Consider the following 25,674-nt stretch of genomic DNA (forward strand, 5'->3'; position numbering starts at 1 on the left):
CATAAGCCATCAGGTCATCAGGTCTATTTTTAAATGAGATTCAGACATGTCAACAGGATGAAAGATGACTTGATTGAATCAGTGTTTTGAACTGAGGCAACTGCCATGAGCGTTTAGAGAAGTGAAGTGGATGGGAAAAACAATGGACACCTTGAAAGGAACTGATCCTTACATTCAATCCAAGAAGTCTGTCGTCATACTGGACTTTAATGGGGACATATCGTGCTAACTTTCAGGTTCATACTTGTATTTTTAGGTTTCTATTAGAACATGTTTACATGCTTTAATGTTCAAAAAACACATTATTTTTCTCATACTGTCTGTGTGAAAAAGAAAAAAATATTGTGTATCTTTGCAAAGGGACTTCCAGCCCGGTCGCACAGCAGATCGTGAAATAGTCACGAAATGTAATGTATTGATTACATAGACACAAATTAAAAAACATTTTTGTGATGGTAAGCATGAAATCTATTAATTCGTAATCCACATAATATTGAAACAGGAAGTATAAAGAGCAACAAATGCCGTGTAGGGAGGAGGTCAGAGTGGATGGGTCATAAAGACTTTCGCCCCGGAGACCGGTGTTTGTGTCCCGTGTGAAACCAGAAGTCAACGTTGATTTATTCGTCATGTAACTTCGGTACTTAAGTTACAGCACTTCCAGAGTTATTTTAATCCAAACCGCGATATTTTCCTAAACCTAATGAAGTAGTTTTTGTTACGTAACTTCGGTACTTAAATTATGCCACTTTCAGAGTTATTTTAACCCAACCCACGGCCTTTTCCTAAACCTAACTAAGTAGTTTTGTTTTGAAAAGACTGCGGAAATTGACAGGGGCATCACATTCGCACAAAAATACGTTGTTGAAAGTCGTGCTGAGCGTCACGACAAAAAAGGGGAATTCGTGTCTATGTACACAAATCAAATAGATACAATTTCATGACTATTTCACGAACTGCTGTGATATTGTGTTGGTCCTCCTCAAGCTGTGGGTGGATATACTCAGATGGAGGTCTAATGAGCCTGCATGTGACATAGGATGGGGAGCCAAATCTGAACGGTTTGTTGAATCACATGTTTTCTGATCTAGGCAGCCCACAACAAACTGACTGGGTTGTCTTATTTCACAGTCTGTGGGTTGGTATACACTCCAGATATACCAAATGGATGTGCACAAGCAATGAAAAAGTGAGTTTTTCATGATATGTCCCATTAAAGGTGTGTGAATGTGTAAAAGTCCCAGGAACACATCCCTTAGGCCATTACTGTGAATAAAAATGTTGGTTAAGACTACATGGCTACTTAATAAGGGCACATCCTTTTCTTGTTCTGAAAGGACAACTATATTTTTCTAGAGTAAAGGCTAAGTCATTGACTGCTGCTACTGTCCTCCTACTGTGAATCCCAGCAGTGTCCTCCGGAAATAATTACGGGGAATTACAGTATATGTTCCAACAGATTGAATCTGAAAGCATCTCTGTGTGTTTGTTTGTTTTTGTGTGTAAGGAGTCAGAGAAAGGAAGCAGAGGGATTCCCTCGCTTTTTGGAGTAAAGGTAAGTGTACAAAAACATGGTGAAGAGGAAACAGCTCTTGAATAAATAAAGAAATGGCTCTTAAATGTCCATCTGGGACAAGTAATGGTTTTCTTTTTAAAGGTATCATTTTACTCTCTGTCCCCTGCATGACTGCATTAACGTACTAGCGGGCCTTAGGGCAAAAAAAGTGTTGGGCTCCACATTTACTGCGGGATAATTGGATTAAACACATTTTAGGAATATGCAACAGAGCAAAGAAATTATATAATGACTAGATTTTGATTCTCTTTAAGATCTGGGAATAAAGCCACCTTGAGTCTCCTCTCATGTCAGTTGATATTGTGCTTCAGTGGTGCAAATTCTCCAACAAACTGTCAATTAAACTGGCACAAACCCAGTCGACATGCTGTATATCTGGCGCTTGGTAATCCAGGCTTGGTCCCCAGTCCCAAACGTTCCATTATACCGGTCTGGGTCAATCACTGTTTGACACGTACAGGGGATCACCCGCCGTCAAGGACAGAAATCAAGACCAGCACGAGTGACCTCTTTAATAGACTGGTTTAAATTAGACGGCGCTTCCAGAGAGCGTGTACCATGAAGGGCCTTGACATCTCCGGCAGTTAGCATTATATTTAAAGTCCAATATGTGTAACCTTGACAAGCGAGATAAAATTATATCACCACCGGACGCTGATCGTGATTGAAAATTGTGTACATTGGATTGCTGCACGTCCAGCGACTTGACGAATTGGTTAATGCAAAATATCCAAGGTTATCACTCACTCATGCGCGCGTACACACACACAGTAGAGTTAGTTGAAGGGATTGGATGTCAGCGCAATGCCATCTCCCATACTTAAAACTGTCACGGTTGGGAATATGGGCAGCAGAGGAAGGAGGACTCGGATGCAGACGGAGAAAGTTCAATGATTTATTGGGGCAAAGCTTTGAGAATAGTGGCAAATAAATCCAATGAGGGGCAGACAGGCAGATGAGGGACAAGCAGCAGGTCAAAATCCAGGTAAAAAACAGGTTACAGGAAAAACACAAGGAACAAAAGGCTGGAACTGAAAGGCACGACGTGCATGGCAACACTGATGAACTGGCAAATGAACAAAGGAAGTGGACCAGAAATGCAGTGAGTTCCTCCTCCTGTATTATGTTTTTATTGAATGTAAAACACTTTTTCCCTTTACTGAATGTTTTAATTTAATATAATTTTTTTTTTTTTAATTCCCTGACATTTTTGTTGCTGTTTGTATCTGAAATTTTCACTTGAGTTGGGTAAAAAAAAGGAGAAAAAAAAGTAATGGAGTGAGTGGCTGATGAGGGAATGGGAACAGGTGAGCAGGTGAATGAGCAAGAGGTCAGGTGACTGCAGGGCTGATGAGGGGAAGTGGGAACAGGTGAGCAGGTAAATGAGGAAGCACAGTGGAGGATGCCCTCAAAAGTTTGAGGGCATCTGGTGGACAGGTAGGGAACTGAAACATAAAAGTCTCAGAGGAAGTGGGGATGTGGCTGAAGAGGAGGGACAAAGTAACAAACTGTGACAAATGGTGCCTTCAAATGAAACTTGTGAGCTTGTGTTTACAACATGGGAAGTCGCATGCACAATATGCTTGGCATTCAAGTGGTAAAGTCGTGAGAACACAGCTGCAAAGCAACTGCAATATTACCGTTACTGTCGGTGTCTACAAGCCACAGAGGCTAACAATTTACCGGCTAGCATAATGCAGGAAATGAAAAGGCATAATGACAGAGGAAAAAGATGAGGCCGTTGGGAATATCATAATTTTCCTCAGACATATTATAAAATTACGAAGAAAGACAATATACGACTAAAATTACAAAATATTAACTTATTATACACCGAAAAATGTACTTCCATGGCCTCTGCATTTTCTGACGTCAACAAACACGTCACAACTCGTGAACTCAGAGCTTTCAGAAAACTTTCCACTTACGAGGTCGTGAATACCACAAGAGCCACAATGTTCATATGGACTCTTCTCGTGAACACGGTAAACACGACCCCATTTGAAGGTACCAAAAAGTCCAGAAACGTCTCGCCTCACCGTGACAGCAGACCCACGTCAGCGGGTAAACAACGGCCTGAACAAAGAAACAACATAGGGCGACATCACCTGCTTCGGTTTGACCTCGACACAGACAATGTATGTTCGCACACGCTAATAGATATCCCTATTTGTCACCCTTTGGTGTGTTCACAGCCGGACACAGAATACATACATCAATACATGCATCAATTACATAAGGCATGGAGTAAGCAAAAATGAATGAATAATGAATGTAGGTGGGAAAAAAAACTGTAAGATTTTATTATTAGGGCCCTTGAGTCTATTAACTCTGCTCTTTGTCATTAAACTTGGACACACAAGAAATTAAATGTTGTTTTCTGCCAGCAAATCATTTAACACTCCCCCCAAAAGGCTACGTAATTGAACTTTCACCACATTAGCGGTTGAGTACGGTATTAATAGAACAGGGGGCCATAACACCTTAGTGCACTATGTGGCTAGTATCTTATCAAACTGCCCCATCACTGCCTGTTTATGATGGAAAAAACCCTCCACCGTGGTTTGAGGCTCATCAGTTCTACACTTTCTTAATTAAATTCATGCAGTTCTGTCAGTTTTAAAGATGAGACATTTCATGAAAAGTTACCAACACAGTCAGCATTATACGGTAATTTAAATACACCTCCCTCTTCTTTCTTCATTTCCATTTGTGAGAAGAGGAAAGAAATTTGCCCATCATCACTGTATCCCTCCCTCCCAGGAGCGGGTAAGTTTTGGTTCCCTGTCCAAATGATTAATCTTTCACATTATTTTGCAGAGGGACTCATAACACCATAACACTACCTGTGGACCCAATTACACAACTGACAACAGTATCAATGCGACTCTCTGACTTATGGCGGCATAAACGAGGCAACCGTCGTGCTACATCAGCATAAGTGATTTACAGAAATGATCTGCATAAATTAGCAGGCCGGTGTGGATGCCGGCATATTTTTTGGTGATTCACCATAGTGAGAAAGCTGATAGCAATGATTCAGACGTTTCACCGGGGCCCATGATACGAAAACTCACTAACTGATTTTTCGGATATGTGCTGCAATAAAGTACAAAGTAAAAGCACGTACTCTCTGTTGACAAACCTGTCTCTGTAATACCACAAGTCAATGTATTCTCATATAACGGGTCGTATGATTTCTTTTCCTACGGATGTCCAGCAACACGTGACGTACGTGTCAATTTCCGCTCCAGTCTTTTCAAAATAAAACTACTTAGTTAGGTTTAGGAAAAGATCGACTTGGTTTGGCAACAAAACTACATAGTTAGGATTAGGAAAAGATCGTGTGTTGGGTTAAAATAACTCCGGAAGTTCTTTAGCTTACGTCACAAAAACGACTTAGTTAGGTTTATGAAAAGATCGCGGGTTGGGTTAAGATAGCTCCGGATGTGGCGTAACTTAAGTACGGAAGTTACGTGATGCATAAATCAACGTTGACTTCTGCTTTCACATGGGCCAAGAACACTGGTCTCCTGGGCAAAAGTGTGGTGACGCTTTTTATACGTCCTGGTTCACAATTACATGGATTACATACAAACTGATTTGTGGGATATATATGAATAACAATGCATTACTTTTTTGTAAGTATAGCTACGAACGGTGTATGAGAACAGCTTGCACAGTTTGGGTGTTGTGTAATGGAAAAAAACGACCATAAAAATGACACTTGGTCACATTCAAGCTGCACATACTAAATGGTCCACCCCAGGCCCAGCTAATGCACCAGCTCCACCAGAAGTGCCTTCATTGCTATTCATACTGTGGTCTCCTCCTCCCTGTCTTTCATTCCAATGTACAACGCACAGTGATCACTGGAACACGCCAGCGGTGCCACACCTGCCCTGATTCCACAAATGCTTACTCTCACAGGACGACTTTTGACACTAGTAGCAGGTCAAATTGCCAACCTGGGTGTTTTCGCACCAATTAGACCCGAGTACATTATATTCACATTATCATGCTGCCACAAGCACTTTGGGTTAAGGTGCAGCGCTGAGCACCTTGTCTACACTGCAAGGCAGCATCATTCACACTGATGAATGCTGATGAGTGTGGCGCAAGCTCCTGAAATTTGGAGGTTACGCTGAAGCTGTGCTGCAAAGAGATGTGGCAGTGTGCGTTCGGTGAGCTGATGCCGAGGTGTGTAGTCAGAGCAGAGTAAAGCGTTTCTTTCTGTTTGCCTGTGGCAGTCTGCGTGTTTCGCTGTGCTGCACAACATGACTGCCAGAGCAATTGACCAGCAGAGATCCCAATAAAAAATAAAATAACACCCTTTCAATTAGTGATCCATGGCCCTGGATGTATTACGCAAACATAACCAGCGGGACGGAGCGGTAATCAATCATGTTTGTTTGTCTCCAGCAGCACCAGAAAGGACGCTGTGGCAAGCCAGAGCGCCATGGACTACATATGCATATTAAGAAAACAGGGTATATGTATTTTTAAAAGATTGTTTTTTGGGCATTGTTGCCTCGCTTTGATTGATGGCACTAGGGAGCGATAATAAACAAGGAGAGAGAGAGGGAGATGACATATTGCAAAGGTCTCTAGTTGGATTTGAACCAGGATTTAGTAGATGCATGGTTACATTGTACAGACTTAGACCGATAAGCCCCTTGGACACCCGACGTACTATAGTTGCATTTTGCACAAACAAATACCAAAGCATGTTCATTGTGTTGTGTGTATTGTTGACACATTAGGCGCTGTTGGCAACGCCAGAGGTGAACAGGTGTGTTTTCTGGGATGAATGAAGATATGACATAGATTAATGACCCGGGTCTGCGGCAGACCATTATATTGAAGGCCACTGCTGCCCACTGTGGGTGGGTAGGTGGTTGTTGTGAGGACCTTGACATGGCCAGCGGCTAAAAATAGCCAAAGAGAATAAACACAGGCTGCTGCTATGGCGTGTTTCCTCCCTCTTATTGACAAAAACACACAAGCACGTAGAGACGTAGCCGCACACACACATTCGTACACACTGTACTGAACCGTGGCGCACTTACAAAGTCTTCAAGCTCACAGTCGGCGGCCTCACATCGAGCCCAGTCACGGGCCTTCCCCAACTTCACAGAATAATAAATGACACCTTTGAAAAGTATGCTATAAAACACCAGGCACTGGCAGCAGAGGAACAGAGTGGGAGAGCAAGCATGCTTGCATTTTTAACCTTGCCCACCCATGTCTTTTTTTTTTTCTTTGCAAGTATTTAAATCTATTGCAGCGTTCTATTAATAGAAAGGTGTCCCACATTGATTGAATGCTTATTATTGTAATTTAAATGAATGTGACTTTTGCTCCTCCCCATCTCCCTCCTGCAGAAAGCTCACAGCAAATCACAGCCACATTTCCTCCTTGCTCTCTCTCTCTTCCGCCACACACAAACCCATTTTACATGCTTGTTAGCTAGAATCTGCTCAGTCTTTTTAATGAAAAACATATTAAGTACCTTTTTCATGCACCTAATACTTTAACAGCATACAGTAGCATATTCGTCATCTATAAGCGCACACACAGACGCTAGTGTATCCCTCTAATGAAGGCGTTATGAACAGATGATGGTGTGTGTCTCTCTCATGTGCTGACAGCGTCAGAAGCAGGAGCTGTGGGGTGCGAGTGTGTCCACGGTGTTGTTTGGATGATGGAGTGGACACATTTTATGACAAATTGGAAAGGGAAAATACAGCAGGCATGTGACGGCTCAGGGATGAAGCAGCCGGCGTAGTCAGTCAAGCCTTTTTGGACTGGGATTGATGGGAACAGAGAGAGAAGAGGGGAGCTAGAGGTGGCTGATAGGTTAGTTTAGTTCTTCTTTACTTTTCTCTGAATGTACTGTATAAAACCCCTGCATAGCATTCAGTCTCCGTTATCACTGTATGGATGTATAATATATTCGGATAAATACAGACAACAAAGGTTAATTGACCAGCAGTTGATTTAATAACTATCTAGCTCACGAGTTTATCTGGCTCCACGGCCCAAAATGTTCCTTCAGCATGATGCTACAATTTGGGTTGCTATGGCAACAACCCACACATGCCCACATAGTACACAGGAATTAAAAAAAAAAAAAAACTGCAAACATCCTCTAGGAAAAATAAATCATTTTGACGTCTTTTGTAACCTGCAGTGCATCAACACATTTCTATATGGAAAGTTAGTAATTACAGATATGAAGCTGCTAACTAGAGTTATTCCGCCCACACGGTAGGACCCGGGCTGGCTTCAGCTCCCCGGAGTACCCGTGCACGCAGGTGGTGTTAGGTTAGAGCCGGAAGCATCCACTGCACAAAGTATGACATTACTCCACACATTAGCCGTGGTGCACAATCCTGCTCTGCTGATTATTTTGTAGCCGCATCACTGCTACATCCTGAGTCATAGGACGGCTGATTGGCTGCCAGTTTGATGATAATCAATGACAGGGGACACAGTCAATTGCCCTTAATCATTTCTCTGCACCCTCTGTAATTAACAACTGTGTTGTCATCTAGAGAATAATTTACGTCTGTCGATTAGGGGTCAGGGAGAAGCTTCACTACTCCAGAGTGCAGTCAGATAAATGTAATCTCGGTGGGAAAACAACTGCAAACTTTATCTGGTAAACATCGCGCTGATGGAAAAAACACAACTTCAGTTTTTGCTTCTTAGATGCATATTTTTCGCACAACTCCTATAGCCCTCTTTCCATGTTCAAATCAAATTTGCATGGCAAAGAGATGGAGGCAGCCTGTACGTATGTGCTACAGAGTGCTGAAGTTACATTTAAATAATTCATCAGGTCCATATGTGAATGTCATAAATGTGGTGTTGGATTCTGTACCTGCATATCTGCAGATCATGTGACTTCTGGACAGTGCCAACGTCTTTGACCTTCAAAAAGCAGCGCCCACACAGTTAAGACATAGTATACGCGCACACAAAGGCTCCGGTTAGTCAATGCTGCATTATTGATCACTTGTCACTGGAAGGAAGGAACATGGCAAGGAAATCAATTACATATATGCAGTGTATAATCAAATTTCTGTGGGGAAAAAAATGCTTGGCTAAGGGGAAATGTTCAAGTGACACATAAGCTCTACAAGGAAATATTGCTGTATTGAATTGGACTACTGTATTAGAGTGATAGAGAGAGAGATGAGAGAGCAGTGCAGGTAACGATCTGAGGTATAATAAGGGATACATAATTTAATATCTCTATTTATTCATTTAAGACCAAGGAGCGGGGAGATCATTATATATTGATAGCTAATAGATAATGGGTTTTTGATTACTTAGAGGCAATAAGGTGCACTGGAAAGGCACCCTAGAGGGCACTTTGTCATGTTTCCTTCACTGGAAAGGCCACCCTACAGGACACTTTACCATGTTTTCAACTATGGAAGGCCACCCTAGAGGGCACTTTACCATGTTTTCAACTATGGAAGGCCACCCTAGAGGGCACTTTACCATGTTTTCTCCACTGGAAGGCCACCCTAGAGGGTACTTTGTCATGTTTCCTTCACTGGAAAGGCCCCATAGAGGACACTTTACCATGTTTTCTCCACTGGAAGGCCACCCTATAGAGGACACTTTACCATGTTTTCTCCAATGGAAAGGCCACTCTAGAGGACAGTTTATCGTGTTTTCTCCACCGGAGAGGCACTTTATTGCGTTTTCTCAACTGGAAGGGCACCGTTGAGAGCACTTTATCATGTTTTATCTACAGGGGCATCCAAGAGGGCACTTTTGCTTGTGGTCTGAGTCCACCAGTTGGTGGCAACACTGTTAGGGTGTGTGAGAGTAGCCTAAGCGGGGTGTGTGGTGGAAGTAATTGGTTGAAGGTAAATTTAATATAATTTTCTATCAGCTCTCTTAGAGGACATTCTTCACGACGCTGCAAAGTATTGTGCATTTACAGTCAGTGGCAACATATAAAGCATTTCATGGTCATTTCACTAAAAGTCACCTCTGGCACCAGAAGTGTGCACCAAATATAATTTACCACCAACACTTCAATCAGCTTTTATATGATTTCTAAGAGATGAGATAAAGGTTATGGCATGTGTGTGTTTTGTTTCTCTCTGTGTGTGTGTGTGTGTGTGTGTGTGTGTGTGTGTGTGTGTGTGTGTGTGTTTGCACTAACAGCTGAATGTTATGATATCTCCTAATCAACTCTCTTTTGAATCCATCCCTCAACCCTGCTGCTCCTACACACACCAAGTCACACATTTCGAAATGTAAGGAGCTGGTTTTTATTTAATCATGTTATTATAAGATAAGATAAGATAAGATGAACCTTTATTAATGCCCGGAGGGAAATTCAGGTGTCAAAGCAGCAACATCAGCAAACAAAGTGAAACACAGGAGAAGTAAAGGTATACAAAAAAATATAAAAACAATAATAGAGATATAAAAGATACAGAGTGAATGGGTGAACACAGTGTGTACAATCCGTCAATAAATAAATGTAATATGTACATATAGTCTATATAACCTGATAATTGCCTTTCACCTGGTTTTATTGAATCATGTTATTATAGAATAGTCTATATAACCTGATAGTTGCCTTTCACCTGTTTTTTATTGAATCATGTTATTATAGAATAGTCTATATAACCTGATAGTTGCCTTTCACCTGTTTTTTATTGAATCACGTTATTATAGAATAGTCTATATAACCTGATAATTGCCCTTCACCTGGTTTTATTTAATCATGTTATTATAGAATAGTCTATATAACCTGATAGTTGCCTTTCACCTCTATAGGATGTTGCGCATGCAGCCCTCGTGCACCCTTCCTGCTCCTCCTCGTGTTAGTATCCAGCGGGACACTCCGCAGTTCTCTTATCCCGTTTGTCTCCTTTCCCTTTCCTCTGTTGCCTTTTTTGCGCGCACGACGTCTGCAGCAGCAGCAGCAGCAGCAGCACAGTGATTCAGTGAGAGAGCAAGTCAGTCAGTCCTCTCTACCAGCTTTTAGGATGAAGGCAGGACTCTTTCCACAGTGTTCCGATGGAGAACCGGAGCTGCTTCTGTCCCGGTGATCATCTCTTCTAGAGGAAGACATTTAACGCTTTTTTTCTTTCTTTTCTTTCTTCATTTTTCAACACAATGTGGGACGCGCGTTCCTCTCTGCGCTGCGTGGAGTGCGGAGTGCTCTCTCTGCTTCAGTCGTGGTCGCTTGACTAAAAAAGGGGGAGATCCCGGCTCCCTTTGCATCCTCTCTACTCCTCTTAGGAACAACAGGAGTTTGCATGCAAAAGGTGGTTTATCTCGGCAAGGTGAGAGTGACTTCTTTTTATTTTTTATTTTGGATACTTTGGTGCGTTGCGAGTGCAGCTTTTGTTTAGGTGTTGGGATTGTAAAAACAAAAAGATACGCTGTGGCGTAACAGGTCTGCGATGCTTTTGGATTTATAGGACTGCAGAACAAGTCAAGGCATATAGATGATCAATGTGATGCAGCCTTACATCTCTCCTATACACACCTACTCGTTCTGTATCATCTGCAAAGTCAAATTGGCTGTTTTGTGGTCAGGGTTTGGTGCAAATAATCAGGCAGTGTAACTATAAAAACTGTTGCATTCAAGAACATCCGCTTATCTCAATTCTGTACAATGATGTTCCTAATTAGAAATAGTAACCTGTCTCAACAAATGATTAAAGGCTCTAATATTTACAACTTTTTTTATATATAATTTTGAAGACTTATCCAAGTGTGAGGGGCATTTTAATCATCCTGTTAAAATTTAAAAAAATCTCTTTTCAGGTGCAAGGGGTTATATTTGTCAGAAAATGTGATTATTATGAGCTAAACGTGGCAAAGGAAAAGATAATTTGAAATGAACAAGCTAAATAAGACTCCATATATTGCTGCCTCCTCCATTAAGAACACATGAATGAATTTCAAGGCTTCTTTCAGGTCATTTGCTTCCTGACCTTTAGCTATAGTCCCATTTTGGACCGATGGAGCCGCATTAAAAGCAGTGCTCGGGCAAGAGTTCATAGCCTCACAAGTGCTGGAGTTGAGTGCAAATCAAAGCAGCCATATTGACTGTTAAAACAAAATCATTGATTGTGTCTAACACCTTTCGTAGAAAAGAGATGAGAGGGATCAATAGTGCAGCTGTTCCTATTTTTGAATGGCAATTTAAAGTAACAGGTGACTGTTTTAGTGCTGCTTGAAAAAGAGCTGATTTAAAGAAGAAAAAAAAATGCTTAACACAGCATAAAAAAAGAGATGCTAAATTGTGTAATACATCCAGTTATTGTTAGTGAACGTGATGTGTCATCAGTGATTTAGTCATCTCACTAACTGTCTCTTTTGTTTTCTCAGCCATGGAGGGACTTGCATAAAGAGGATCCAACATAATTAAAAAAAAAAATTCAATTTTTTGTGTCATCGTGACATCCTCCCCAACAAGTCTCCTTTTCCATCACCATGGCTGAGAAGATTGGACCAGCGGGGCTCAAGCCCACCAACATCCTGAACGCTCCCTCCCTGCCCCCCGAGCCCATCGACATCATCCGCACCAAAGCCCGCTCCCGTAGAGTCCGCCTTAACGTCGGGGGCCTGAACCACGAGGTCCTGTGGCGGACCCTGGACAGGCTACCCAGGACCCGGCTCGGCAAGCTTCGAGACTGCAACACCCACGAGTCCCTGATGGAGGTGTGCGACGACTACAGCCTGAACGAAAACGAGTACTTCTTCGACCGGCACCCGGGGGCCTTCACCTCCATTCTGAACTTTTACCGCACGGGCAAACTGCACATGATGGAAGAGATGTGCGCCCTTTCCTTCGGCCAGGAGTTGGACTACTGGGGGATTGACGAGATCTACCTGGAGTCCTGCTGCCAGGCCCGCTACCACCAGAAAAAAGAGCAGATGAACGAGGAGCTGCGGAGGGAGGCAGAGACGATGAGGGACAGGGAGGGGGAGATAGAGTTTGATAACACCTGCTGCCCAGACAAGAGGAAGAAGCTGTGGGATCTCCTGGAGAAGCCCGGCTCCTCGGTGGCTGCCAAGGTAGGGAACCGAAACTGGAAGTGCGATCACACACCGCCCCCATCTCACATTTTCCTGATCACATTCAAAGCCTGGATCATAACACATTACAAGCACACTTATTAAAGGCCTGTACTCCCACCTGTAAAAAAAAAAAAAAAAAAACACGAGTTCATGAATTTGAATGTTAAACAGGCGTGCGCTGTACTCTCATCAGGTGTTTTCTCACGCCATCTGTCTACTTTCCATCTCTGTAAGTAGCAACAGTTGTTAGGGATGGATTAAATATAGAGAAAAGAAGGCTGCAGTCTTTGGATTTGTGTGGATGTAATGGACAAACAGAAGCAGAGGATGAGGGGTGGAAGTGGAGAGGTGGTGATGTGCAAGCATGGTAAAGTAAAATTTATAGTTCTCTGGCAGTGATAAATTAGTAGTGGAATCACTGCAGGAGCTACATTTAGACGCCATTTGCTTTGACGAAATAATTGGCGGGTGCGTCAGCGTCTACTAGTGTTGCCTTTCTTTGAAGGGATAAAGTATGTCAGTGTGGACCTGTCAAGTCTCTTTTCTCTTGTGCAGTGCTACGACGTGTCGGTCTCTAATTGGATGAGTCAGCGAAATGACGTCAAAAGTGGAGTTTGTCTCAGGTGCATCAATGGATGCTGTTGATTCTGGAGCCGTTTGTTATATTAACTTGGATTTGATGATGTTTCTTATTCGTACATGATAAAAGTCAGATGTAGCAATGTCCAGGTTGTCCCTGGTAACATGACGACATATCTCTCAACTCCTCCTCTTCATAACCTCACCGCTGTGACTCGCTCCTCAATTAGGTAGGTTGCCCATGATGAAATCCAATCACTGGTAATTTACCTTTGGTCTCCAGTATCCTGATCTCATCATCGCTGCAGTGCAGGGGCAGGGCCGGCCGGGATTATATTCCATGTCAGGATCATAAACACGGCGTCCTGTGTGTGTGTGTGACCAAAGCAACATCATCCCCTCTGTGGGAGAAATGCAGCTCCTGATGTGCTGCCTGTACGTGTGCTGCAGTGTTGAGGCTATAGTGCGGTATTCAGCTGTAAAAATGACATAAATGACACTGAAGGTTCAGATGAGGCTGCGATACGTGTTTTACTCTTCCTTCCTGTGTTATTCCTGCATGGCTTGTTTACCCTGACTCAAGTAGTGATTTGTGATTGACAAGTTATCCCGCCTGGGCTTCATAATTGTATTCTGCCTCCAGCTGTATATCACAAGAATCAATTATAGGGAGGATGCCGGTATCTAATTTAAGGCAAACCCAGGTGACAGCAGCAGTGGGGGTAATTTGCTACGCTGTGTGATATTCCAAGTGATTTACCTCCTCAATACAGTCCCTCATTCGGCATCTCGGAACTGCTGACCTGTTCACTACCGTGTGGGGGAAGCCTGTGAAACCTTAAAGGGAAATCCCACCCTAATTCAAATTGACATTGCGCTGAGTGCTCCACGAGGAGAACTTGAACGTGACTCTAATAGCTCAGCCCTGCGATCGTGCTGAGGTTATCCACAGCTGAGAGAACATTTTGGAAATAGACTGCCGGGGCCGCTCGACCGTCAGATGGCAGCTCCCCGAGGTCAGGGAAACCTTTTTATGGGGCACGCACCGTGCAGTGAGAACCCTTGAAAGCTCTTGACCAAAGGAAATGCCATTACTACGGCTGGTACACAGCCGTGTGCTTTCATACAAAAGCAACCTGAGCCCTTTTGTCAAATGCATTCAGAGTCTTCTGGCATATTCTCTCTCTCCCTCTCTGTCTTGTTCTCCCTCTCTCTTTTCTCTTGCACTGCCTTAATCAGATATTAGAGCTGTTGTATAGCACCTATGGCCCTCTGTGCCCTTAAATAAAGGTTAAGCACGAGAGGACTGACCTTTTCAGCAGGGTCAATCAAGCTAGGATTACATTCGTCAGCTATAACAGTAGTGCACGCTTTCCGAGGACGGGCAAGTCCTCGCAGAGTGGAAAAGATTGAAGACATTGCACCAAGAAAAAGAAAGGAGCAGAGAGGTGTGAGTTGGGAGAGAAGTGAAGGAAGAGAGGTGGCGGAGAAGATAGTGGCAGAGGAAAGCCCTCAGAGAGAGAGAGAGAGAAAGAGAGAGAGATAGTGATGTAAGAGAGGCAGTCATGTAAGTTACGCCTCAGGATGCTGAGCTGGATCTCTGCAAACATTCCCCAATGAATAATAAATGAAATGGTCAAAACAAAAAGGACACCGGCTAATGCAGTGGCCTCTCTGTGCTACTGCGTGACTTTTGGTTGAGTGCCCTCGTTGTCGTGATGAGGATGAGGAGGAGGAGGAGGAGGAGGATGGGGGAATTAGTTTGTGTCCAGTTCTATCTGGTGCTTGGTTTGTCACAGGTGAGCGTCCAGGGTCCTATTGAAGATACAATTACAAGTAACACAGTCTCTCTGTTCTGTCATCTCCACAGCTTACAGCCACAGGTAAAATGTGCTATTAAAGCTTCAGTAGGTAGAAAGTTTTTGGCATCATTGGGCAAAAAATCCATAATAACATTTCAGCATATTGCAATTCAACTGTCGTGAAAGATAACGAGACTTCTGCACCTCCTCATGGCTCTGTTTTTTAGGCTTTAAAAAATCTTTGGTCAATCACAGGTCATTTCAGAGCGAGCGTTCCTATTGAGCGTTCCTATTGGCTTTTCTCCGGCTGGTGGGCGGTGCTCGGTATTTCCTCAACTGATCTCAACATTGCTGCTGGGTGACAAACTTTCTCATTTTACAGCTACAACAGTACACTACAAGATGTTTCTGAAAACATCTGAGGCGAGAAATACGCATTACAGTAACAGAATATTGATTCGTATTTGATCAGCGCTGCCTAGTTTGACAGTTTTATCAGAGTTCGCGAGTGTTTGACAGCTGCTCAGAGACGGCAAGGCTCCAGCTCGGCTCTGATTGGTTGTTTTCCTCCAGTCTGTGAAATCTTGCAGATGCCATTAGCAGCACATAGGACACAGAGGCACATGATTTTTCTTCAGATAACCTGTCTCATGCACTACTGTCAGGATATAGTGACTTAGTAACTTTCTTTTTTTATCATATATGCTCCATTTCTACCCACTGCAGCTTTAAATTATATAAGATTAGAGTGGCACTCATGTTGAGAAAGAACATGAGGTCAGATGGATGTCGCCCTCCGATTTCCATACTGTGGGCTATAATTTCTATTAATCCAGTAGAACGTGTCATCCTTGATATAGAGCCAGAAGGATTTGTGCTGCCCTGACCCTCTTTTGTTTACAATGAGTCACGGGTGTAGTTGCACAGCAAACACACTTAGCACAAGCTCATAAAAGGAAGCCATATCCAAATTGCTGGAGCGCTGTAAGGAGTCTGACGTTCTCCCTGCGTAAATACATTACCATCATTCCTGTAAAGATGGATCTTGGTGCTTATAACTTGTATGTAAATGTAGTTTGTAACCTGCATATATATATGCAGGTTACAAACTACAAACTACTACTACAAACTACTATATATGTCTTTTGTCAGCGTGATTAGATGCGTTTCTCGCTGTGTTCAGATAAGCACAGCGGTATGCAGGACGCGTGCGATAAATATCAGGACCTCACCAACCGTTTGCCACACAATTAGTGATTTAGTGAGAGCTTCATCATTTACATATGAGTCAGGCTGTGTTCCTGGCATCATCAATGAATGCTACATGGATTCCTACAGTGCTCACTTGTAATATATGTAAGGCATAGTTTGCATTTTATTTTCATTTGTGTTCAATCATGCAGAGATAAGAAAACAACCCCCCAGTTTAGGGTTTCTTCACTTTAGAGCCAAACCAGTCCGGGACCGTCTGGGGAAATAATGGCCGAGGATTCAGAGCATTTTAAAGAGATCAATGTTTCTACTTGCCAGACATTTCAAGTTGGGTTTTCTATCGCCCCCCTCCTCCCTACATCGGCCGTGTCCAGCCTTCTGCTTGCTCTAAATGTGGATGTGCACCATTACTCTCCCCTTTATCTAATAATCTAGTCTAGCTGGTGGGAATGCTGAGCAATGGGCCTGTATGGGTGCTGTTTAGTCCTCCCACGCTTGGAAGCAGCCGGAGACGGTCCCCCGTCCGACCGCAGGCGCTGATGATGACACAGTATGAGGCAGCTATAGCATAATAAGGTAACAGACACCTCAAATGGAAATCTTTGTGACATCCATCCGTCTTAATGCAGCGCAGCCATAAATGCCAATATGAATGCACACTGTAGCTTTAAGTGTGACAGGAGCAAACTGTAACTCCACAGCTGCCTGTTGTTTCAGATTACTGCAGACAGCCTCTAACTCTCCATCCGTCTGCTCCCTTCCAGGCTTTTATAGCACTGAAGCAAGCCGAGCAAGCATTTGGCCTCATGTGAGATGTAGTTTCTGATAGTGGGAGAGTCCAAAATGAAGGGAGGTGGAGATAGGAAAAGTGAGAGGGAGAGGCTTTTAAGTCAGTGTTAAGTCAAATGCTCTGTGCCCTCAGGTCAATTTGAAGCAGCAGGTCCGCTACCTTGTCTTTCATTATCATCCTTTCATCTCCTGCCTGGATTGTGTTCAGTCTTCAGAAGGTTAAATCGATATGCATTGGCATTTTATGGAAGAAATGTTCCCAGCTTGTTACTTTTTTGCTTATTTTGTGAAAAGCCTGCCCCGCTGGATGCTGACATTGACTGTTGAAATCAGATTTTGGGTGTTTGAGGATCATAAGCCAAGTCTCAGTGCTTTTAAGTCAAGGTGACGCCTCTGTGCAAGAGGCAGAGAAACTGATAAAAACTCAAACCAGTTAACTTATTACAACCTGTTCTCATTCCCAGGGCATCAAATTTGACGCTTTGTTATGGTCGTTGGCGTTAGATACCGACGCACAAGGCACCCTTGAGCGTCAGTATGAAACGCACCGAGCTTTCCATTAACTACAATGTAAACCCATCTGTGTCAATATTAAACACTCATGGAAAGTGCGCCGAGAGTGTGGTGATGTAGTTTTAAGAGCGAAAACAGACACACCGGGCGGTCAGGAGGGAAGGTGGATGGGTCCAGCCAACACAAGGCTTTCATCCAGGAGACCATTGTTTGTATCCCCTGTTCACAACGTTTTCACTGTACAAACGTAGTAATTTTAAGCCCAACCATGTGGTTTTTTCCTAAACCTAACTATAGGGGTTTTGTTGCCTGAACTTAAGCAAGTGTTTTTGTTTAATTCACAACATTAAGCATGTGTTTACTGCGACCAAAAAGTGATGCCGAGAGGTCTGACAAAACGTCAGTATATGACAAGTTGGGATGAGAACGTGTTGGTTATTACTGAACTATATTATCTTATTTGGCCTTCAGCAAGTTATCCGGATGCATTACAGGAGAGGAGTTTAGTAGAGCACACCTTCTTCTTCCCTTCTGCAGCTTCCTAGTTACATAAGCCTTCAACCGGGCCTCTAATCAGTACAGCCTAGCATTTAGGCACCAGCGCCTAAATCCTCTTTACCATCATAATCAGATAAGAGAGAACCTCCTAGATTATAGGTGGCATGACTTCTTATAGTCACTGCATGGGCAGAGGCAGCAGCGGCATTTATCATCTGGATGTTCCAGGACACACTTTAACTCAGACCCCTGTTCACCGCTGTCTTTCTTTTCCCTCTATTAGTCACCTGCAGCTTAAGGGTTATCTGAAGTGGAAATCAGTTCTGGTTCACATCAGAAATGGTTACAAAATATCGGGGTTGAGAGTAGAGTCAAAATGCTCTCTGGTGTCAGTTTCATACCTTGTATACTCCAGCTGTTTCATTAGTTTAAAGCCTTTGTAACCGTGCCTCCTATTGTTTTCATAAAAAGTGTCTGATTTGTTGTGTATAACTAGTTCATCCTGCTATTTACGCACTCTAAACACAAATTTCCTCATATGGACAACAAACTGCACGAGAGGCTGATAGAGCACTTTCCACTCTCCGCAGTTGGAGCTGTTTAAATTTATAGTTTCGTTACTAAGCAGCAAATATCAACTTTCATAACAGCAGCGTTGCACGTTTACCGGGATTGTGATATCTGTTGACTGTGAACATCTATGAAGTGATGTCTTGTAGCTCAGTTTTACACTCATGCTCTGGGTGCATCTATCACTGTATGTACACAAATGTATGTGGTCAATAATACACAAGGGGGCATTATGTCAGCAGTTCATATCATAAAGGCATTGTTATATATTTTAAATGCTCTGAAAGTGCTTGTGTCAGGCTGCTCTCATTCGGGTTTCACAGCAGAGGTATCCCAAGGTCATGTTTAAAATAAAGAGGTTAGGACACTGCAGCCCTTTATTGATCTAACTAAAGCGTTGCATCTGTGAGATTCACCCGCAGGGTTGAGAGGGAACATTTGAAGGAAGTTGTTGAAGACGAACCAGATAAAGCTATCGCCGCTGCTGACCTTTAAAATTGATCTGTTGAAACCACACCGTTGTACATTTTTAATAATTACACAAATGCTCGTTGATTAATGTGTGCAAAACACACATCCATCCTCTTCTCTCTTTTTTGCTTTGCTTTGCACAAACGCTGCTTTCTTCCATTTTCGTGATTACCAGTGGGAACTTGCATGCAGGGGAATTACAGTCTGGACGCAGCTTAGCGGCGATGCTGTCCCAGCAGAGCCCCTCTGGGCTGCCTTAAGGCTTATTGCACTTGACCATGCATGAATGAAGACATCATTAAGTGAAACTCATGAGCCACGACCAGTGTTATTCACACACTGTACGGAAGAGAGAGAACAACAGGCAAAACTGGATTCAGTGTGACTTAGGGGGGAACCAGAAAAACTCACTTTAGCTCAAGTCTAGCATAAACAACATGGCCAATACAAGCCGAGGCTAATGAGTGGCCAGATGGTGTGAGAAGCCTGATGGCTGAAACCTCATTAGTAATTCTACCGTCATCCCCAGAATACACCCTCACATTTCCTAAGTGAACAAGGCTGTTATGACTCGGGAAACAACTACTGTAAGGATTATTTTCTTAATCAGTTAATCTGTCAATTATTTGTTCAAGTAATCAGTTAGTCTATAAGATATTGACGGAGAGGTTAAAGGTCTTCAAATTGCTTGTTTTGTCCAACCAACGATTGAAAACCCAAAGATATTTGATTTATTATGATATAAAGGAGAAAAAATAAGCAATTTCTCATAGTTAGAAGCCAGAAATAGTGAATGTTTGAATGATTAATCAATAATGATTCCTGTCAACTTCTCCACATACCTTTGTCTTTTTGTTGATCTATACTCAACTCATACTTATAAATTTCATCATGGAAGGGCGTATGCTTTGGCTCTGTGCGGACATTCACGTCGAGGCAATTTGTTGTTACCGTGCGCTAGATTACGAATCCTGCTATAGCGAAGGCATGACCCGCCCTACTCTTCCTCTGATTGGCTAGTACTCGCTGCCTTCGTTGGTTGAGTGAGATTGGTTTGGGTTAGGGTAAGAATATCATGGTAAGCCAATCAGAGGCAGAGTAGCGCGGGTCATGCCTTCGCTACAGTAAGATTCGTAATATTGCTGACCGCGCGGTCACTACGCTACAAGTGGTGGCGATCTACTGCGCATGTGTGGAACGTGTCCTCCAAGCAGACAGTATAAACAGAACCACTACGCATCCATGGTGTCCTCAGCTGTCTGTGTACGCATCCGTTCGGTAGTATAAACAGGACTTAAGTCAAATATTCCCTCTCTTTTCAGCTCTGTTTTGGTCTCCACCAACTCCAAAGATAAATATCTGTTTATTTAGCTCCTAAATGCTCCACTATGTTCATCAGCTAGTCGCTAACTTTAATTTGTCTACCGTTTGGTGCTGAGCAGGTAGTGTACAATAAAAATTGTTGATATATGAGAGATTGATAGAATGAACCAAAACAGTAAAGTTGCAGTCCGGAAAACCAAAACAATGAATACAAAGATGCTAGAATCTCCATAGAGCTCCCTCTTTTTTCCCACCATTTCTTGTTAAACACTTTCTATGAGTTGCACACATCATGCCTGTTCAGCCCGCAGGAGATGTAAATTGGCAAAAAGCCCCAGTACAGGTTTGAGCGCCGTCAAAGCGAGACATAAATCCCACTGAAGGCTGGGAGTGGCTTTGGACCAGCAGCGAGCAGCGCTGGCTGGCACTGCCAGCTTGAGTGACGCTCTAGGTAAGAGGCTAATGTGTTCCTTCCTCCTCCTGCCTTCCTCATCCCCCCCCCCCCCACCCCGTTCTCCTGCTCATTACCTCCACCGCTGCCTCGTGAGGTTTGCTCGTCCCGTCTTTTGCTGTTTTCCCCCGTCCCAGAAGGCGTCAGAATGTAGAGACGAGGACGAGAGAGTCATCATTCTAAACGCTATGAACACCAGGTCTCTATTACGTGCTTCAATGAACCCCCTTTGCACACACAAACACACGCTATGTACTCACAGTCAGCCTTCCACAACTCCACACATACACATACAGTAGTACACACAAACGGACGTGCCCATATAGACACACACACACACACACACACACCTCTTTATCTGAGAGCCTTCAAATAATGCTGAGCCAGCTTCCTGTGGGTGCCACAACACACTGAGTGCCACACTGTTGTTGTCCCCCTCACTTCTCTTTTCTCTCAATATCCTTCACCTCCTCTCCTTTCTCTGTTCACCACCCCAGCTGCTTTCATAGCCTTCTTTTTACATTCTTTTTTTTTATCGCCATCACCCTACAATCCTCAATTTCCCCTTATAACTCCGACCTCCTGCGCCCTTTTCATCCTTCAGCTCTGTTTTCCTCGCGGGGTGAAGGCTGAGTTGTGATCCTGCCCGCCGTTTCATCATGGAAGCAGCGATATGAGACTGCATTGGTATTCATTGTGGTGTTTTTACATTTGGCTCTTTATCAATCATGTTTATGATTCAGTAGTCAGAGAAGTACTTCCTCAAGGGGGTCTCTCCACTTCCTGCAGCACCGAGGTGCTCTGCTGCTTCTCGATACAAAGACCAAAGCGCCTTTACGTGCGATAACAAACAATACGGGCACCTGAAAAACGAGCGGTGCTGAAGCAAAACCGAGCTAACAAAAGGGATATCCTTTGGAGTCCTGGCAGTCTCCCCTGACCAAGAAAAGCCCTCCAAGGAGCTCTTGAAAGGAAAAAAAAAGGAACGTGTAATCAACTTCATTTTACTTGTTTCCTCGGAAATGCTGTGTTTGCGTAGTTTCCATGGTGACCGTGGTGTGCCATGGTGACTTATCGACACCCAGGGAGCAATTCATCTCTATACAGGCTGTGTGAGAGGCAGAGCAGCTGGTACCTCAGCCCCCACACAACCAACCCCTAAATGCAAATGTAAGTGAAACGCTTGTGCTGCACAGTATCAGCACGTCTCACTGACTCAAACTTGCCCTCACGTTGTACGCTTTGTCACTGGGATGGTTTTCTTTTTCCCCGTGAAGTGTCTTCAGCACTGTTTGTGTCATTTCCTACCATATGCTGTAATATCTCTCACTGACACCGAAATTACCCGCTATTGTGCGACGGAGAGGAGGTCACACACACAGTCATATTCAGCGCTGGAGCTGCTGCGATATGATGAGCCTATAATTTTAATTGCGCCAAGATAGAAGAATCTTTTTTTTCCGAGCTCAAGTGAAAGAAAGAAGAAGAATGGTGTCACGGCCTATTCTTGTAGCCAGGCTCTCCGTCTCCACGCCGAATCACGGGGTCTCCAGAGCATCAGCAGCCGAACAGGGACCGGGTTTTGTAGGACATTAATTAAAAAACCTCCGCTCTCCGAAGGAGACTCTGAGGAGAAAGGAGACAGATAGCGCGGATTAGTGGGAGGTTGAGAAGGGTTAAAGGCACTTGTTAGCCATTGCCTCATGGATACTGGGTGACGAAGCAGAAGCTATTGTGATTGGGCAAACGCTTCACATTTCCCCCCTCGCCACCACCTCATCCCCAGTCTTTATTATTTCCTACTTTTTCCTATTTTAGCCCCTCTGTTGGACCGCCTCCATTTCCATACACCGTCCTCCCCTCTTTCTCACTTCGCTTTTCTCTCGTGTCATCACGCTGTTGGCATCACTGTGGGCTGTGCTGCCAGCTGTTTGCTGTCTCCCCGCGCCCCGGGAAAGTGACAGAAGAAATTATTATATCTCCTGCTCTATGTTGTGTGTGTGTGTGTGTGTGTGTGTGTGTGTGTGTGTGTGTGTGTGTGGGCCTCCCGCGTCTTTCTGCTGAGCCACAGGAGTTCCTCATTGCTGACCACAGTAACTCTGCCTCGCTCCGAATGCTTTAATGCACCTTAAATTTCAGTTCTCCTATATCTGACATCCATAATGCAAAAGGTTCATCTTAAATACTGTATTCTCATATTCAGTCATGAAAGTTTAAGCACAATATTTAAAGATTTTTCTGCCCGTGGCAAGAGATAGATTATGCTTATTTCAAGAGTTTCTTTACTTGAATTTTCTTGAGATATGTGCCAGTGTCTGTTGGTCAGTCCACCACTTTGGTTCAGATTGAAATATCTCAACAACTACACATATCCATTATCTCCAGAGGATGAATAGTAATAACTTTGTTGACCACTAGCAGGTCAGGGTTTTAAGTGAATTAAATTCCCATCAGCCCTAGCTGTACTTTGTGTTTTCAACTAATAGGCCTTTCTCACAGCAGACATTGTGACTTGTCATAGTAGGTGAAGCGCAGGTGTTACTAATGACACTAATGATGACTCTGTTCTATTCCAGTGTTCCAGTGAGACTGACAGTAAATCAACATGCACGACAGCAGGAGCCTGAAATCAAAGCAGCTAAATGGAATTCAGCCATCATTAAGTTCATTATGTACACTTCTGCTTTTCCTACTGTGACAAGTCAAAATGTCTTCCCTGGAAAAAGGCCTATTAGCAAATGTTAGCATGCTGAACTAAGATGATGAACATAATAAACATTATACCGGCTTAACATCAGCATATTCACATTTTCATTGTGAGTATGATACAGTAGCATGCTGACAGCTGTGTTTAAATACAGCCTCACAAAGCCACCAGCTGTAGCCTCTTAGTCTTTGAACGATTTTTTTTACTAACTTGACTAGTATTAAAACAAAAATTACATTTATGTGAAGTTATTTTGAATAAAAACAAGTGAAGTTAATTGTATTGGATTACATCATATTGTTGCTTTTACTAATTTTTCAACCCGGTCTCAGTGGAAGGCATAAATAGCACGACATTACAAGGACATTCTGCGTGTCATGAGGACGCATTGTAGGCTTTTCGTGTGTCATTTGTACGCCACGCAACAAAACTACAATAACATCTGCAGTTGGGTTAAGGCAACAAAACAATGTCACAAATGTCACTAAAAACATATGACGTCACAAGACAAAAACATGTGACTAATTTCATGTGACAAATGTCACTAACGTAGTAACTTACAAAACAAAACACCGGTCTCGGACACCGTTCTCCTGGTTAAAAGTCGTGTATTTGAAGGACCCATCCACCTCCCCTCTCTTGCAGTCAGTACAGGCTACATGGTGTGACAAATGACACTCCACAAGCAAGAAAGGTGTTCTTATTGCACATGCTGTGCATTATTGTGTCATTCATATGCCTTTTCGTGCGAATGGGCTGAATCGTTACGCTTGTTTCAAGAAGAAAAACATTTTGCAAACAAACAGTTGATTAAATCACTAAATTTAGTGCGGTTCCTCTAAGCAGCAGCGTCCCTTCTAGTTACTGAAATCTTCCTGTAAGGTCACAGCGTTAATCCCCCTAACAGCTGGGGTGTGAAATATTAGATAAAAATGAATAACTTTATATGTTCTATTCATCCCATACTTCCTGTGCCATTCAGTTTTCATCCAAGCCATTCATAAAATCAGTCAAACGCATCACTAAACGTGCGCTCAACTGGAGCTGTCCAGCTGTATGTCTAGTGAGGCGAGGTGACAAGGGGTATTGATACCGTCCTTTAGCTCCCTAGTGTGATTATAATCAGCTTACTGCCACTGGAGGAAAGGACCAGGCTGGCCTTAGGGACGAAGACACACACTCAGAGCATGTGACCTGTGTCAATGTCAGGAAGCCAAGCAGTGGGCCAAAGGATCAGCGTCTGACACGCCCGAAAGGTCACCCTTCCTTCTGCTTTTCTCTGGTGTATGAGCGGATGTGGTTCTCTGTCTTTATGTGTTAAAAAAAAGTTAACTGTGGACCTTTTCTGGTGTTGTCAGACATATCACAGCACAAATTTCCTTTGTGTTTTTTATTGGGTACTGCCAGCTAAAGAAGGATCTGTCCTCTATTATTGCAGGATCAGGGAAGATTTTGGTCTGTTGGGTGTTGACATTTGGTTGAAGCCTCGCCAATCGATAGGATGACTCTCAGGTATTGACCGCTGCGTTGAAAGGCCCAACTGTCTGGTTGTATTTCAGAGTACAAGGCTGTGCAGTGTGTACAGTGCAAGTTTCAACCACGAAACACCACTGGCCTAGCACACTTGATGCTTTTAAACGCTGATATCTGCTGTTTCACTCCCTCGGCCACACCTGATGTTGTGTATTCACGTCTGGATTTCTTATATTTATTTTTCTGAACTTGGTGCTACTTTTACAGCAGCTCAGCTCTTTTCTTTATGTGATTCACCTTCAGTGACTCACCGCTAAGTTGATTCTCTTCATACACTGCTTTGATATATCCACATCTCTGGTGTGAAATATGCTTGTTTACCTCTTCTTCTTCTTCTTCTCTGCCTCTCATATTACCTTAGTGTCCTCCATTCATTCACCCTTGCTCCCAAATCACTTGTCTCCTCTCTTACCTCTTTCATATAAAAACTAATAAACATTTATGGCACGTCTCCACCTATTTAATTTACAATGTGTGCTGCGATATGAATCAGCCAAACCCACTAGAAATCTGTTTTGCCTCGCACCCAAACTCGCCGGTGCTGGCCGCCGCTTCTGGCGCCGACCCAACTAAAGATTTT

General features: G+C 43.3%; 1 protein-coding gene across 1 annotated transcript in view; it reads left to right on the plus strand.

The window, feature by feature from the left end:
- Nucleotides 1–10,376: 10,376 nt before the first annotated feature.
- kcnb2b (potassium voltage-gated channel subfamily B member 2b) overlaps nucleotides 10,377–25,674 on the plus strand; it is a 92,285-nt gene continuing 76,987 nt past the window's right edge. Inside the window, exons 1-2 of the mRNA XM_074621316.1 lie at nucleotides 10,377–10,899; nucleotides 11,954–12,643. Of these exons, the coding sequence (XP_074477417.1) occupies nucleotides 12,059–12,643 (585 nt within the window). The 5' untranslated portion in view covers nucleotides 10,377–10,899; nucleotides 11,954–12,058. The remainder of the gene's footprint in view (nucleotides 10,900–11,953; nucleotides 12,644–25,674) is intronic.

The sequence above is a fragment of the Sebastes fasciatus genome, chromosome 21, assembly GCF_043250625.1.
Source record: "Sebastes fasciatus isolate fSebFas1 chromosome 21, fSebFas1.pri, whole genome shotgun sequence".
In the NCBI taxonomy this organism is placed as follows: domain Eukaryota; kingdom Metazoa; phylum Chordata; class Actinopteri; order Perciformes; family Sebastidae; genus Sebastes; species Sebastes fasciatus.